This window comes from Bombus pascuorum, chromosome 12 (assembly GCF_905332965.1).
Source record: "Bombus pascuorum chromosome 12, iyBomPasc1.1, whole genome shotgun sequence".
NCBI classification, from domain to species: Eukaryota; Metazoa; Arthropoda; class Insecta; order Hymenoptera; family Apidae; genus Bombus; species Bombus pascuorum.
This window is the reverse complement of record NC_083499.1, coordinates 8,277,558-8,293,173: the sequence shown is the minus strand read 5'-3', so window position 1 is coordinate 8,293,173 and position 15,616 is coordinate 8,277,558. Positions and strand designations below refer to the sequence as shown.

Genomic DNA, 15,616 nt, shown 5'->3' with positions numbered 1-15,616 from the left:
AATTAGTAAATTTCCTCTCGTTTCAACCACCTAAAACTCTCCCGATAACCATCCAAGACAAACCGTTCTCGGTGTTTGCCTTTACATTATAGCACACGTGGCGAGCGCTGTTAAACACCCACCATACCGTTCCGCGACACGCTCTGGGAAAACCACCGCGAAAAGCACTACGATACATCACCGTTTCCAGACTCACTCACACTCCGTATTAAGGCATTCCCCTAAAATACACGATATTGTCGAGATTATCGTCGCTAACGCATGGGAGGATCGAACCTGCAAATAAATCGACTCGTGTAAATACGATTGTCGCGTCAAATTGCCAATACGTGGAAATAAGCGTTTCAAGTTTACCACATCCGATGCTTTGGCGAGTTTAATCGCTCTTTTCACCGATTAAACTTCCCCTCGCGACGCTTCGCTGGCACGAGCGATTCGATGACTTTCAAAGACAAAGATGACTAGACTAAACTGGACGAAGCGGCCGCGAGTAGCGTTCTTCAGTTGCTCGAAAAATACCGCTTCGGATAACTACGAAAGCTCATTTTCCATTTTTACCTTCTTAACGCTACGTTCAGTTTCACGCGAAATTTCTTCACACGTGTCGTCTTCGCTTCCGTGGTTCCATTGACTTTTCAAAAACGCTCGCCGTCTGATCCTATATTCTCGACAAGTTTCTCTATTCATACGTAGATCTATTCGTGGATTTGCATCGAGCAGTGATGCCGCGAATTCCAGGAACATAAGCGGATGCACGCTGTATAACGCGGATCGGTCAAACGGACTCCACGTGCGGATTGCACGTGGAGACTCATACGCGCGGGATAAAGGGTGATGTTACCGCATCAATAGACAGCCACGCGTACCTCTGTCTACGGCATAAATACCCAAATCAGAGCAATGCAAGAGTCGAGTATCTAAGCGTCGTAAGATCGACATCCTCGTCGGTACAGTTAATCGTAACTACATAGATGCGACGCTAGTTCCTGTACTCGGTGCAGGTCTTAGTGAATAAATGTTATTTGGTTTTAGTTATGACAAGCTTGCATTTAGTCTATTCGCAGATCCGTCTAGGTAGCATTCATTCGATGAAACATGTCCATTCAACTAGCAACGGTTGAAGTTGTATTGCAATCACCGATCGCCGATACACAGGAATTCGATAAATCTCGAGAAAATTAGGATATACGGATGCTCAGAGCAGAGTAGTTGGACGTACGTTCGTTGCTACCGATAAGAGTAATTAATGCACTACTTTATTCTCATGAATTTATAATTTTCTGTTACGGTTAACAGCGCTGGCAAATATTTGCATATGCGATGTAATAATTTCGTTATTGATTTATTATCGTTTGATGCGAACTGATATGGGGGAATGCTGCGTAAATATCGTGTGAAGCTTGCAGTCGCGGTATTTTCACGGCAATTCGTAATATCGTTTCCTCCCGTTGGCAACCAACGATGCTGCCACCGACCCACAAGAGCGCCGCACGTCTGTCCGATGAAAAACGAGCATTTTAACGATATTAACGATAGCTCGAGATAAATCGATCGCGAAACGACATCTGTTCCGTTCTCGCTGTCTTTATATTCGTTTCCCGACGCGAGCCATGAATCTCCGTTGGTAGCATTGTTGCCAGAGCGGGAAAAGCGAGCTACTAAACTGGCCCGCGATGGGAAGCCTCCGAGAGTTCCTCGAAGGGAGAGAAGGCCGGATGCGCCGGTTCGATATTCGCGGAATGTGCAAAGTCCATCGAATAATCAACAAAAACTACATTTTTGCTAGTTCAGTATTTGCGATAGCCAAGATACCGAGGAAGATGGCAAGAAATCGATGGTCGACCATACTTTCGCCCGTTTTTCGCCTCTTTATCGAACGGCTTCCGATAATTGGAGCACCGCTGAGAACGCGTAACGATCCATTATTACTATCCAAGTAAATACAAATACCATTTTGCGCGGTCGATGTGAACTAAGAAAACGGAACATGAAAATAGCGACGGCAGTTTGTTTTGTGAGAGCGGCGAGTAGCCGGAAAATCATTCGCGATACTCTCAAGGAGAAAATCGAAACATCGACGAAGCGTGAATCGACGATGAATCGAGCTACTTGAAGCCAGAGTATCGACGTTCCACCAAATTTAAAATTAATCTCCCGTTAACAATCTGTAAATCCTTCTATCGTTCTATTTGTTCCATCGGTACATAGCGTGATTCGACGACGAGTCGAGTATCGAGCAGTGTCAATGGTCAGTGGTGATCTAAAGCGAATTACTCGAAGACAGAACGCTCGTCGATGACGCAACGCCAACTATTCCCATCGATGAGATTCTACGAGCAGGATAATTACCTGTAATATACCGTAACGATCGCATCGAATCGCCGACATCGTTGCGCGGCAACTATTCGCGCGATTACGCATCGTCGGTATCGCTATTATTTCCTAAGCTACAAAAATTGGAATAGCAACATTCTTAAGGTCTTCTAAATTCGTATTTCGCAAGAAGCTATCGGGACAAAACCGAACTGTTGGATTGGCAACTAAGTGATTGCGGATTTTGTCATTACCACCTAATGACAATCACTTAGTTTCCAACCCAATAGTAACTTGTACACTGGGCTCGCCGTAACTCTTTTCCTTTCTCACCGAGACGCGACACAGGGAGAATCGACCGATAGAAAATAACCTGAAACAGTTTCACTGGACAAGACCGGAAGGAAAATCGAACTGCGAGGTGCGCGTTGGTAGTTGCATCCGTGCGAACTCTGTTCAACCATGTGCAAACACGTCAGAAAGGTCATTGTGCGTGGCCGACATCGCGACGACATCGAGGAAAAATGTACACGTAAGTCGAGGTTTCTTTCACGTTCTCCGGACGATAAAGACCAAAGAGTTTCCTTGGGAAAATGGAAGCTACTTGAGAGCTGATCAATTGCTCTGTTATGGATTAAACCGCGACACGGTCAACGTCAACGCGAGTTGAGAAGAAACGAGAACAGAATCAGAGACATTCACGCGCAATTTCGCAGCAAGGAATCGTCTACGCGCCTTGGTCCAAACTCCCTCGATGCTGACTGTTATAGGACGTCTCGTTTGTAGCTGTCGACACGACAGGATCACGCTTAAACCCCCCAGATGCATCCTGTGAAAATCAAGGAGGGAGAGAGGTGGCAATGCACCCGGCGTCGCGTCGAGATACGTCGAGAAATATTGGATTCGACGTATTCCACCGACAAAACGACGCCAAATCTCAATATGGCTGGTAAACGGTTCAAGAAAAAAGGATGAAAGCTTGCATAAATAAGTTGGAAAAATCGAGATACGCCAAAGTACCTCCGAAAAAAAGCGATAAATTTATTTGCTCTTCCATTTTCGACGCGCCTATATTCGTTACGTGGAACGTCATTGCACGAACACGACCGATCAATGAACGACAGGATTCGACTATGTATCGGATACAATTTCAATATTCGAAATTACAGGATTTACATATATTGTTTCTCTCCATTTCCCCTCTTTTTTCCTTTTTTTTTTTTTTTTTTGTATTACTATCGAATGAAAATCGAGCACGATCCATTAGCAGATGGAAGGATGTCTATGAATTAAAAATTTCCGAGCAAATGTGCGCGAAAGGAATTTTTATCGCGATCATCTACTGCCATAGACATTTCGTTTTTATGTTTCTGGTTACATGTAAAAAGCGGCGCACTTCGTTTCTGCCCAGTGATTTTTGCGCCACGACTGGCGCGATTCTTACCGACGAGTCGACGTTTTACGACTCGCATTTCCTATTGTCCGTAATATTCGCTAAATCGCGCAAGCTTAGACCACGGCGGACAAGTTGGTGCGCCGCGTCGCTTTGAATTACAAGCGAACGAGTGCTTCGCGATACTCGGGAAATTTTTCATCGCTCGGATACAATCAACAAAACCGGCACGCTGCTTTTCGCGAGTATGGTCACGGGAGAAACGAGCGAGAGAAAAGAAATCGGTTTCGCCGATGCGGTTTCGACGGAACAGCGTCGTGCCAAATGTCGGGAAATAAATAACGAGCAGCGGAAACAAGCGGATAGGAAGAAGAAAAAGGGAAGAAAATGGGCGAAAGAGAAATCTTTGACGCGTGTGCGTGGCATATTTTTCTCCGACAGAGATCGTCGGTGCTTCGTGGAATCTAAAAACGCGGATTAACGCAAACGGCAACGGCAACGGCGACGCGAATTACTATGCGCGAAGCAACAATCGCAACGAATACAACGACGTAAACGTTTCGTTGTGGCTTGCTGGTTGCTCCGTCGCCCATTCAACATCGTCACATCCATCGACGACGCGGAGCGGCGAGGCAAAAAGGATATTATTGGCGCAAACGAGGGAGAACGAGGTTGCGGCGAAAGGAAAACCGTGTCGGCGAGAAAGGGCTCCGGAGAAAGAGGATGGTGCAGGAGAAGCGTCCATGACCGACCAATGGGAAGGGTGAATTAAGGAATGAAGTAACCGCGAGGAAGTCAAAGTTGGGTTGCGCGAACGGATGAGAGAAGCCGAGAAAAAGAACGAGGCGGGAAAACCGGTGAGCGAAACGAAGAAGGCCAGTCGCGGCGAGGAAACTACAGCGGATCGGTTCGTTAAACCTTCCCGAGAAAGAAAGTCGACGAATCCTCGATACTCTCTGCACGCTCTTCTCTCGGTTGTATCGAGTTTTCGACCACGCGCCAGTTCCGACGTGTTTCCACGCACGACCTCGCATTTCGATTTCCACCCGGCGTTGTCCGTCCGCGCGCCGTGCAAATGAAAAAGGGACGTCGTCCATTTCCGAACAACACGGATACACCGACGGCGCGACGTTGCTTTCCTTCGGTAAACGTGAAACGATTCGCTGCACGCGATTTCGCCTCGGTTAAAACGATCAACGTCCTCGGCGACAAACAACGAGTCCGGCGTAAAAACGAAACCTATGCGGTAATGCGTAATCGAGCGCGTCGCTCTTGGCACGAGATGCGTACCACCGACTAATGGAAGGGCTTCATTATTCCCGCGGATAACTATAGCGGTAATATTAATTTGTCGCTTTAGTATTTATCCGAGCGAGAATTGGACGAACGCGCAATAATAAACGATACCGTCGATAATTGTTGCGTTACAGGAATATATTTACCGTAGATCGCGCAAGGGACGATGGCAGACCCGTCGCCACGTATATCTCCGCGCTATCATATTTTCGACCATTATTACCGCGTCGAATTATTGCCGTAGCATCAATAATTAATAACGAGGTCGATCCGTCGGCGCGTTCGCAGCGGCCCGCGCGGCCGCACCGAGATCCGTCCCAGCCTTCGCGAATTCGCGATCACTGACAAACTCGTTGTACCGCCCCGCCTCGCTACTGCGCACTGACCTTGCTTACCAAGCCAACCACTACAGACCGGACGACACGCTCGTAAGATCGAGGAACGTGTTTCCTGAGAACCCTTTAACTTTCGAAATTGCACAAGCGGCTCTTACCCGTTACACCGGACAACTTCCGTTCTTCGCGTCACCTTCTTCCGTTCAAGTTCCTTCGACACGCGCGCGACCCACTTTCCAACATTTCTCGGCTACTCGCGGTTCTTTCGCATCGTCGTCGCGAAACAGAATTCTAGGCGAACGTTATGGACCAGGAACGGCAGTTATAGATGAAAAGAATTCGTAGAGATCGCGGTCACGAACGATCGGAATTCCATGAATCGCAGCGTCTCGGAGATCGGATCGATCGGACGACCGATTCAACCGCGAGATTCGCTCCGCTTTAATCGAATTCCGAGCGCTGTTGAACGGAGCTGCTCCAAGTCTGAGAACTTTCGCGTCGAAGACAATACACGAACCGCGTGTCAAAGGACAAGTGGCACGAATCTGATTGCGAGCACCGAAGACGTCGCGTGGCGACGCTCAGCGCCGATCAAACTTAAGTTTTCAATCGTCAGATAACGAGAAACTTCATCCAGCCTCGACATCTCGAAACGCGTTATCCCCTTTCCCATTATTTCCGATCTCCGAGCAGATTCGTTTCCGCGAAGCTTACGTATCTCTCGAATCCCGCTAATTGCGACGTCGCGACCGAGATTCAAAGTCGGTCATTGTCGCGATCCATGATTACCAAATTCACGTACAACCTTAAATTAACGCCTAGCTAGGTTCGCGATGGAACTCTAACTCTGTCAAGTAAACTCTGATACGTTCGTTCTTCGGCGTGTCAACGCATACGGCAATGCCATCCTTAGGAGTCGGAGGAATTTCGGTACAAGGAAAGCGCGTACGTGAATAGCCGAGGAATACGTACCGACTGCTCCTTTCCGCGATTTTAGTTCGCCGTGAGATCCAAGCGCACGGAAGCAGAAACCGCGCGTAAATTTGTTACGCGGCCCGGGTCGCTGGCCTTTACGTTTTTCGCTACGTTTCCGATCTTCGATCGACGAAGGATCTAGTGACCGGAAACATCTAATCCGGGATAAACGACTGGCGTTGGTGGAGCTGAAGCATTCGAGGGTATGTAACACGCGATTCCGATTCATCGATTTATTACTTTCGTACGCGCTGGGAAAAACTACAGGGCATCGCCTCGAGCGAATGTCCGTCCCAGATACGCCGGACCATTGTAAATAACAGCTTCCCCTGTTACGCGTCACGATATCTACACGGACGAATTTTTCCGCTGCCGACACTTTCTGAAAATGTTTCGATCAGGAATTACGTGCGAGCTGCGCTTCTAGCATAGAGAGACAGGAAAAGGGAAAGGAAGACCAAAAGAACGAAAGAGAAGAAATGGAAAGAGACGCGACGAACAAGGCGAAAAGCGGTAAAAGGGAGGAGAGACTCACCCGATTTCTCGTCGACGGTGGAAGCGATACCAGCGACGTAGGAAACAGCCTTCGTTAGTCCAACGAGTAACAGTACACTCCACATGTTCTTTCCTTGTTTATTCCTTGTTACCTTCGTCACAAATCCCAGCACTCGGAGCCAAAGCAAAGGTGAGCCACGGAGAACGGCTTCGTTCTATCTGTTGCTACCCTCGCGGTACGTAACGTGTTAAGTCATTTTCTCGCGGTACCCGGATTTATTCCCGACCTATTCGCACTCTCATCTTAATTTCCAGTGTCCGTCCGCGTCCTCGCCGACGATCATCGTAAATCGACTCGAGTCACGCATGTTTCGAACACCACCGAAATCCCATTTCGCGTAACGATGCGACACGCGTCGTGGTCCACCGAGATGTCGGAACGCGATGTTCTCTTCCAGGAAACTTAACCGCGTGTGGCAACGATTTCGCGCGTTAACGTTTGTTTGGCTTACTCCGATCTTCTCTATCCACCGACTCTCGTGTTTTTTCTCTTTGGTTAAACACTAATTAAACTTGCCGCGGCACCGCCTCCACAGCCACGTACCGCAAGCACCGCGCTTCCCCGTGTCTCCTCTTTTTTTCTCTTCTTTCTTTCATCCACTGTACGCCCGTTATTAAAGCGTTGCACATCAACGTGCCAGTCTCCGTGCCGTTAGAAAATCTACCGCACTTTCGACCTAACTACGCGCCACTATTGCCGATAACCTACAACGACGAGCACGATATCCGCAACAATCACCGGTGACCATGCTATATCCACCGAGGCCGCAAAATTCACCGCACAATCGACCAGCTTTGTTCGGAAAAAAGCGTCGCCTCGGTCGCGATGTCTGGACTGACGTTCTTCGAACCAGTTGCATCCGTTTCCAACGTCTGCCACGGGCCACCACTTCCACCTGCTACGAAGATTCTTTGCGAAACCGATTACGGTCCTTCACGATCGACGAGACACTTGCGTGAGACGGTTTGCGGGACATCTAATTTTTGTCGTTGGCGTTGCGAGTTCTCGTTCTGCGAGGCAGAAGCCCCTCTTGGTGACACGGACGACTTTACGAAGGGATCGGGTTACGATCTTTTCCAGCCATATGGCCGATCGATGTAAAGATCGAGATGATTGGTTGCAGGATGTAAAAAGCAGATTCCAGAAATGCTGGACCGCGAAGCAGGCGCGATAAGGTTCGATCGATCCGTCGATCGTCGGTCGGTTTTAACACGTTCTTCCGGTGATCCAAGCGAAAAACGAAGCACTGCGGAGACGTTCCATCACGTTGGCTTGCCACAGATTTTCGGTTTGCCTGGAACAGGTCCAAGCAACGACAGGGACCGCGCACAGGCCTGCAATCTCGTCAATGGCCGCGAACTCTCTGAAATCGATTCTGCGAAGATTCAGCGAAAACAACCATCGGTGGATCGCTTCGTCGCCAAGTTTGCACATCCAGTAAGCAGAAGGCTGTCCTATTACTTTTTTCTCGATTTGGCGCGCTTTTTCTTTGCAATCTCGTCGGCCTTCGTCGGAAGCGTCGAGGCGGTCGACCTTTATTTCCGAGATATCCGCTACAAGTCTGAAAATTACACGAGAATGTAGTTATCGCGAATGTACGCGCGATAATTCATCGTCGGAAGGTCTGCTGTCGCTATCGGCAGGGAATCGACACGTGTGCGCGAACGAACCGTGTCCAGTCTCTTGGCCGAGTTCTTCCAACGATGGAAACGAACGCGTGCTCCGACAAGACGGTAACTAAGCATTCACAGTGCGGTGAGTTCGTACAGATCTTCGCCGATCGGATCGCGCGGAGGGTAAAGGGGTGTAGAAGGCGCGCGAAGGATAGTGCGAAGGGTAGCCCGACGGCGCAGGCGTCCACACGACGCAGTAACACGTGGTCCTCGACCGACGGCGGACGGCACACTGACGGAGAAGACGAGCAAACGGCGCGGCGACGGACGCGCAGCCTGCAAAGCCTCCCGAGGAGGTGGAGGTGTCGGAGGAAAAGCTGCGGGTGGGGCGAAAGGGATGAAAGGGGCTAGACTTGTACACCGTGCCTATCCCGTTACTCCGATTCCAAACCAGAAAAGGACGTTTTGTCCTACGGCCGAAAGAATGTGCGTTCGAACAGTCCGAACTTGGTGCTGGTAAACATCCGGGGAACGGATGCGAAATGCCACGCACATGCGTTCTACCTTGTTCGATAACACCGACCTCTTCCCTGGCCGGAGTTATCCTAAATTTGATCGGTCACCGATTCCAAGATTGTAACGCAACCTTCTCCTTCTCGATCGCGAATACCAGTCTAAGCTAGTCACGTGGATCTCGTTTAATCGACGATAGTCATCGCAACAAAGCTTTCCGCCTGATATTTCTCCGGCTATGATCGAATCTGAACGTCACTCGATAGACAACATTCGTAAAATGCACGCACGAACAACGAAAAACAGCTAAAAACAATTTCCGCTCGTGTAACTGATCACATTCTCGAAAACAATAACCATAGCTACTTCATAATATGTATTGACGAATGCCACAGCTGCTATCTATACGGTTCGGTATTTTTCTTTCGAATGTTTCCTCGATTCGATAATCAATGATGAATTTCTCTTGCACAAATATATCGAGGTCGTTTCTCGTGGGATACTGCGATTGCTTCGGTGTTCGCGGGGAACTCGAAATCGCAAATTCAAAGGTTAGGCGAAAGGCGCGCAAAAATTTGGGAAACGTACTGTCTAAGAGAAAGAAGAAGAAGAAAAAAACGGTGAGCGGAAAGAGAAAAAATCGAGGCGAGGATGGTCAAGGTGGTTTAGTTCAAGTTGAACGACGAAGCTTACGACAGTCGCGTTTAAGATACTTACGCGTACTCGGTCATCCGTGGACGAGTGTTCGCTTTTTGTTCTGTGTCGAAGGTGGTTTACAGTGGTTTAGGAGAGTTGGGAGCAAACTGGGTGGGTAGGAGGGAAGAAAACAGGAGAGAGCAAGGGACAGGGTCAGCGGGGTGGAAGAGATCGAAATAGGGTGAGAGACCTCGGGGCGAAGGAGGCGGATGAGGAAGCAGATGCTCTCGGACTGGTGTCACGGATCATGGTCATCTTAAAAGCTTCTGAAAGGCTGGAATGCCACTCGCGCTTTCTGAAAGCTATCTTTTCGACGAGGGAATGGCTTACTCGAGGCTGCGCGTACGTGTATCGTACTCCACGATCGTATCTGTGAACGTGTAAAAACGCGAAAGAGTTGCTCGGTTATGCGAGGACCGCCACCATCTTTTCACGATAATGACTTTATCCGTTACCGATGACGAACAGCTTATTCGATAGAAAAACCATCGATAAAAGATTAACAGACAGATTCGATCTTGCCGTCTGTTCTCGTTATCTCGCAAACTCTCTGTTCTTAATCTCCGATCGGCTTAGTTTCCTCGTCAAAGTTACGAATACGCAACATTGCGCGCTCATCGGTACTTGGCAGTACGTATTATCGATACGGAAGCTGTCGCTCGAACGAGATATAAATATTTCACGTTTCACTTTTATTCTCCAAACGATGTAGCGGATGCGATGAATTTCATATGAACCTGCGCACAGGCCATGTCGCGTATATTACGTTGCAACGTAATTTAAACGCACTGAAAATTTCACGATAAAATCCGGGCAAATAAGAGCGCAGAGACTCGAAATAACATCTACCTTTAATTTTCGCAGCGTCCTAAAAAGGCGAGTGCGTGTTCCGGCGCCGCTATTCTCTCCTTCGAAACTATGTTCGATTTCTACCGATGGACAACGGTCAAGCAAGGAAGGGGTAAATTAATTGGACACGGGGCTCGCTATCGCCGCCTAACACACATTTCCGTGACAGTTGTAGAAAAATCACGGTCGATCGGAACGCAGCATGGGATTACGTGACATAGTGGCTGGCACGAACAACAGTCTCGCGCGAGAATCGCGACTCTTCGAGGCTCGATCGAGGGACGTTACACACAAAAGTCCGCTATTAACGCGACCATTAGCCTCGCAGACCTCGCAACGCGAATGGGTAAAAACGTTTTGGTTCCGTGAGATCCGGACTGAAGATTGGAGCGCCGCCTTCCTTCACGCAATACCGTTTACTCGATCTTTAGAAAAGCTACCCACTCGGGCAACTTTGCATCATTTTTTCGAAAATGACCACCTTCTCGAGAGCAGGGTGGGCCACGCCGATTAACCGTCGATTCGTTGCCTCGAAACAACTTCCAACTAAATCGTATTCGACGGTAAAAACAGGTCGCGGCAGAACAAACGACGACTACGTCTAATCGCTAGAACAGTTCGTAATTGAATTATTAATGAAGAGATGTTATCGATCAGCCGACAGTAGTAATTTACTTTTGTAATTCGCGATGAGATACGGCGCGAGGAAAATAACCAAGTGGGGAAAACAGATGGTTCGCAGTGATCGCAATTTATGAAAGCCACTGTAAATACCGCGTGCCGGCAACTCGTTATCGAGGCCCCTTCGATTTTTCGTCAAATTTGCAGTCGAATCAAATATCGGTGAACGTGTATAGCGAAAGCAATGTTTCAATGTTTTACCAGGATATAATCTGCGTAAAAAGATTTATTGCGAAAACAATCTGTTGCAATGCGCATTGACGATTTGTCGGATCGTTGAAATGCGTTTTCCTCTTCTTTATCGAAGAGAATGTTATCCCCGGCAAAAGTGTTTACGAGAGTTATCATCTTTCTGCGCTTTTTACCAATTTTCACGGCGGTATCGGTGGTTTCACCACGGTTTCACGATGCAACTTCAACTTTCGCTGTTCGTATCATCGGAGAGGTCCACGGGCTTCCAAACGATTTTCCTAGTTACCCGTGCGCGGCAGTAGCTGCCAACTCGGAACCTCCAGTTCCCTGTGTTATCGACGCTTTCCACGAGTCCCGCTTCATCGTGACCCGACGATGTTGGCTTTCCTATTTACTCGTTATCCGCTCGCCGCCTATCAAGGTCATTAACCCTAGGCGATAAAAGTTAATTCATAAATCGACCAATCTCAAAAGGTTTCAAAAGAGGATCACGACGATTGCGATAAAAAAAGTAGTCCATTTAGAAAGATGCGCAGGAATGTCGCGGCGAAACTATATAAATGTTTTTATTAATAATTACAATTACTCGCAAACAGTATATACTGATGAAGCTCGTCCATAAACATAACTACATGAGAATCGTTCTATCCATGGAGATCGTTTTCTCGTGCAAACATTCTTTTTCTCTCTCTCTCTCTCTCTCTCTCTCTCTCTTTCTCTCCCTCTTCCACCTTGTCTATCTTATTGTACATAGATTTTCGATACAAAGGCGCATCTCCGTGATTTCTGCAACTTCGACACGACCTCGCAGAAAAAACGACTAGCTCTTCTCAGTTATTGGTGATCTTCGCTGGTACTTCGAAGCACGCGACCGTGCGATTTCCATCCTTTAACGCGTAGTGTATAACCATAGAAATCTGCGAAACATCGTATGCCTTTCAATACGTGATCGTATGCGTGGAACAAGAAAATAAAGTTTACTATTTTTATGTAGATTACGAAATCGTCTCTGACTTGACTCGAGCACGATATCGACTGTTATTAGATCGGCCTACTGGTTATGATAATGCTTAATCTGCTCGATTAACGAGCAGCATATGAATTCTTAGAGGAAATTTACGTCAGCGCTTACCGTTGGATAAATTTGCAAAACGGGAAACTCTCGCTTGTAGATATATTCAACGCCTTTCTTCAGCGAGCATCCCGCTGGAGTTCCATCTACTTTGAAAATGTTGTCGCATGCACTCGTCCCATCCACGCCGATGAACGGCAACGGTACTCCGACAACGGCGGCGCTCACTGAGTTTACTACATTCTCGACATCCTCGCTGGGTACAAACTTTTGTTCGACCGCTGCCTTCGTCCTGCGCTTCAGTTTGCACGGTGGCACGTCGCAACCGGTTATCTTAACCTGATTGGAATCCTCGAACTTCTCTCCTACGAACATGTTCATCGGTTAGAAAAATCGTTCCATTTCTGATACGTATGTCGCAAGTCGCAAACCGGAATCGTATTGCATAATTTCACGTCGTTGATGTTTCCTTTTCTTGGAATCGTACGAATCTCTTAGCACGTGTTCACGAACAAATATTTCCAATGTTTTGTAACCTCCGTGCACGATGTCGGCATTAAGAAAGATACGACGATTCGATCTGGTTTTAACGACTCGTCGATCATGGCAAAGTTCCTCTGGCTCGAAACGATCGATCGTTTAATTATACGCGGTTAAGTTTATCGTGTTTTATACAATAAACGTTACGAATCTACGACGCTACGATAATTTTACGCTCCCTCCTCTCTGTATTGATTCTAACGAATGAAATCATTATCGAAACAAGATTTGTAACGCGTGCAACATCGCTACCGCACAAAATAAATTCGCATTGTAGTCTTGACAACAAGAACATTTATCCGTGTTTGTACGAAGCGATAATTTTCGATCACATAGGGCTATCACAGATAAATATGTTGCGTAAATATATACAAAAGTAGCAGATACGCTGGCGACAGTGAATGGCTATACATAGAATTTGGACGAACGATAGTCTTTTCCATGTTGTCTCGGAACAAATCGCATGACATAACAAGCAAAGATTGAAAAAACCAGTTGCCACGTAGTTTTTGTACGATAAATATCAAATTACACACGGCCTGAGAAACTTCTGTACGTTGCACAATGGTTAAATTATACGATTTAAACGAACGCAATTATTAAACGACATTTCCATGAACTTTTCGGCATTATTTTACTTTCTCTACGTACTGTGTGTCATCGGTATGAAACTATCGTAACATCTTCAGGTACAAAATACCACAAACACTCATTAGCAATTTCTTATATGCTTTTTTTTTATTATAACTAGACCGCGGATGAATTTTTATGCATTTACGGAAGATTTAAAGGCGGAAACGTGCACGGAATGCGCGTAGTATACAAAAATATATAAAATATCCAAACTAGAATACTCGTTATAATTTTTAATAGGTAAACCAAGTCTCTATTTAAGTTCCACTTCGTTAGTGCTATTGTTGAAAATATAAATTTGCATAAAAATCCTCGGTCAACGGTCCTAATTACAACGTACGAGAATTCTAAAAATTTTAGATACATAGTTATGAGACGCGGTGTATATTTACGAGTTGAGCGAATGCTAGAAACGCGTACTAAGGTGAATACACAAATACTGAAATATTATCGACGTTTAACGGCCAACTTCTAATTAACGTCATAATTTTCTCCATGTAAATCGATAAAATTAACCATCGTGCGTTGACACTCGTAATGTTCCATTTTTTTCAAACAGCGTGTAACTAGATCAATGGAGAGTCGATTCTTTTGTACTTACCAGTGCCGCAATGATTGACTTCGGTCGCACTGGCAACTACGAACAGAGCTACGAAAACGAGAATGATTCCCCTAAGCATCTCGGTGAAAGTGTTACGTTCTCGGAGAAGAATCTCTGGGCAAATATGTCTCGGTCGTCCTCGCTCGTTTCAATCAGGTCCAAGTCCGGCTCTCGACTGAGAGTTACCACGGGATGTAACGTTATGGCCGGCCATTCGTCAAAGTTCACTTTAAATAGATTCCCCTTCCCAGAGAAGGCGGACTTCCCGGTGGGGATAGAGGAGAAAATCGCTCCACGAATGGAAGGGATTCCATAAATTTATGAAACTTAAAGGGAAGACCGTGGCAACGAGGACGATGCAACGTCAGGAACACGTGCATATCGAATTCTGATCAAATCACGTTCGCGAAGAATCGCAGTCTATTGCTTTCTCGATGACGGTCACGCCATTCACGTAACGTGAAATGACGCTAGCCGGGCTACTATCGGTCGTCGCGTCGTTTCCATGCCCTGCCATTTCCCGATACCTTTAATTTCTTTCCTTTTTTTTTTTTTTTTCTCGGTCATCAATTCGGACCAGTGGCGCGGTGTAGCTTGCGAACGGAAATGAAACGAACCGACACGGCTGTGGAGAACAAAGCACCGGAAATTAACAACGGTATTTCGTTTCTCTGGTCTTACAACAAATGAAATTCCTAGTTTCCACTTACGAGAATGACCTGCGATTAATGACGGTAAACCTAAAGCGTTCCAACGTTCCGATTCCATTAATTCGTTGCTCCGAAATCTACGTCTCCTCGTTCTTTCTCAACGAATTCAAACACGTAAATTTCGGTGCGTCCTTGTGATCTACATAGGTAGAGATATCGATCGGTCTTCGTTGCGTCGATCAACAACAACGTTACGGATCTCCTGAAAATCACGTTGTCGTCGCTTCGAACGCAAACAAACACAGCGAAGGCTACAAACTCGCTCGAGCCTCGCTTCGTCGTCGCTTCGATTCGTTCTCCGGGTATCCAGTTATCGTTCGAAGGAAATTATCATCATCGTGCGAATCATATGTACTTGATAAAGGTAAAGACACGAGCTATCGAAGGACACGAAATGCAGGTCGTAAAGTAGAAAGTCGCCTAGAATACAAACGAGAAGAGGCTAGCGACTGTAACCTTGTGGAAGGAAAAAAGAATTTCTGATGAGTCCTTCGTGATAAATCTCGACTTCCTGGTACCTTGATCGTAACCTCGTAATTTCTGAACGTGCACGTTCGCCAGTTCTCTCCTTGTTTGGTACACGGAGATGAGAAATTCGATTTGTTGGCCAAGAATGGCCAAGTTTCACTGTGGTGTATGGTTCCATCG

General features: G+C 46.8%; 2 protein-coding genes across 2 annotated transcripts in view; both read right to left on the bottom strand.

Annotated features, from left to right (window-relative positions):
• The window catches only part of LOC132913017 (nephrin-like), a 254,709-nt gene extending 245,910 nt beyond the window's left edge, over window positions 1-8,799 (bottom strand). Inside the window, exon 1 of the mRNA XM_060970897.1 lies at window positions 6,848-8,799. Within this exon, the coding sequence (XP_060826880.1) occupies window positions 6,848-6,932 (85 nt within the window). The 5' untranslated portion in view covers window positions 6,933-8,799. The remainder of the gene's footprint in view (window positions 1-6,847) is intronic.
• Window positions 8,800-11,953: 3,154 nt separating this feature from the next.
• LOC132913067 (ecdysteroid-regulated 16 kDa protein) lies at window positions 11,954-14,491 on the bottom strand. The gene is made up of 3 exons (XM_060971028.1): window positions 14,259-14,491; window positions 12,545-12,849; window positions 11,954-12,329 (listed from the first exon to the last, which is right to left on the bottom strand). Exons 1-3 carry the CDS (start codon window positions 14,335-14,337, stop codon window positions 12,243-12,245), a joined length of 471 nt encoding a protein of 156 aa, XP_060827011.1. The 5' UTR covers window positions 14,338-14,491; the 3' UTR covers window positions 11,954-12,242.
• Between the last annotated feature and the right edge of the window lie 1,125 nt (window positions 14,492-15,616).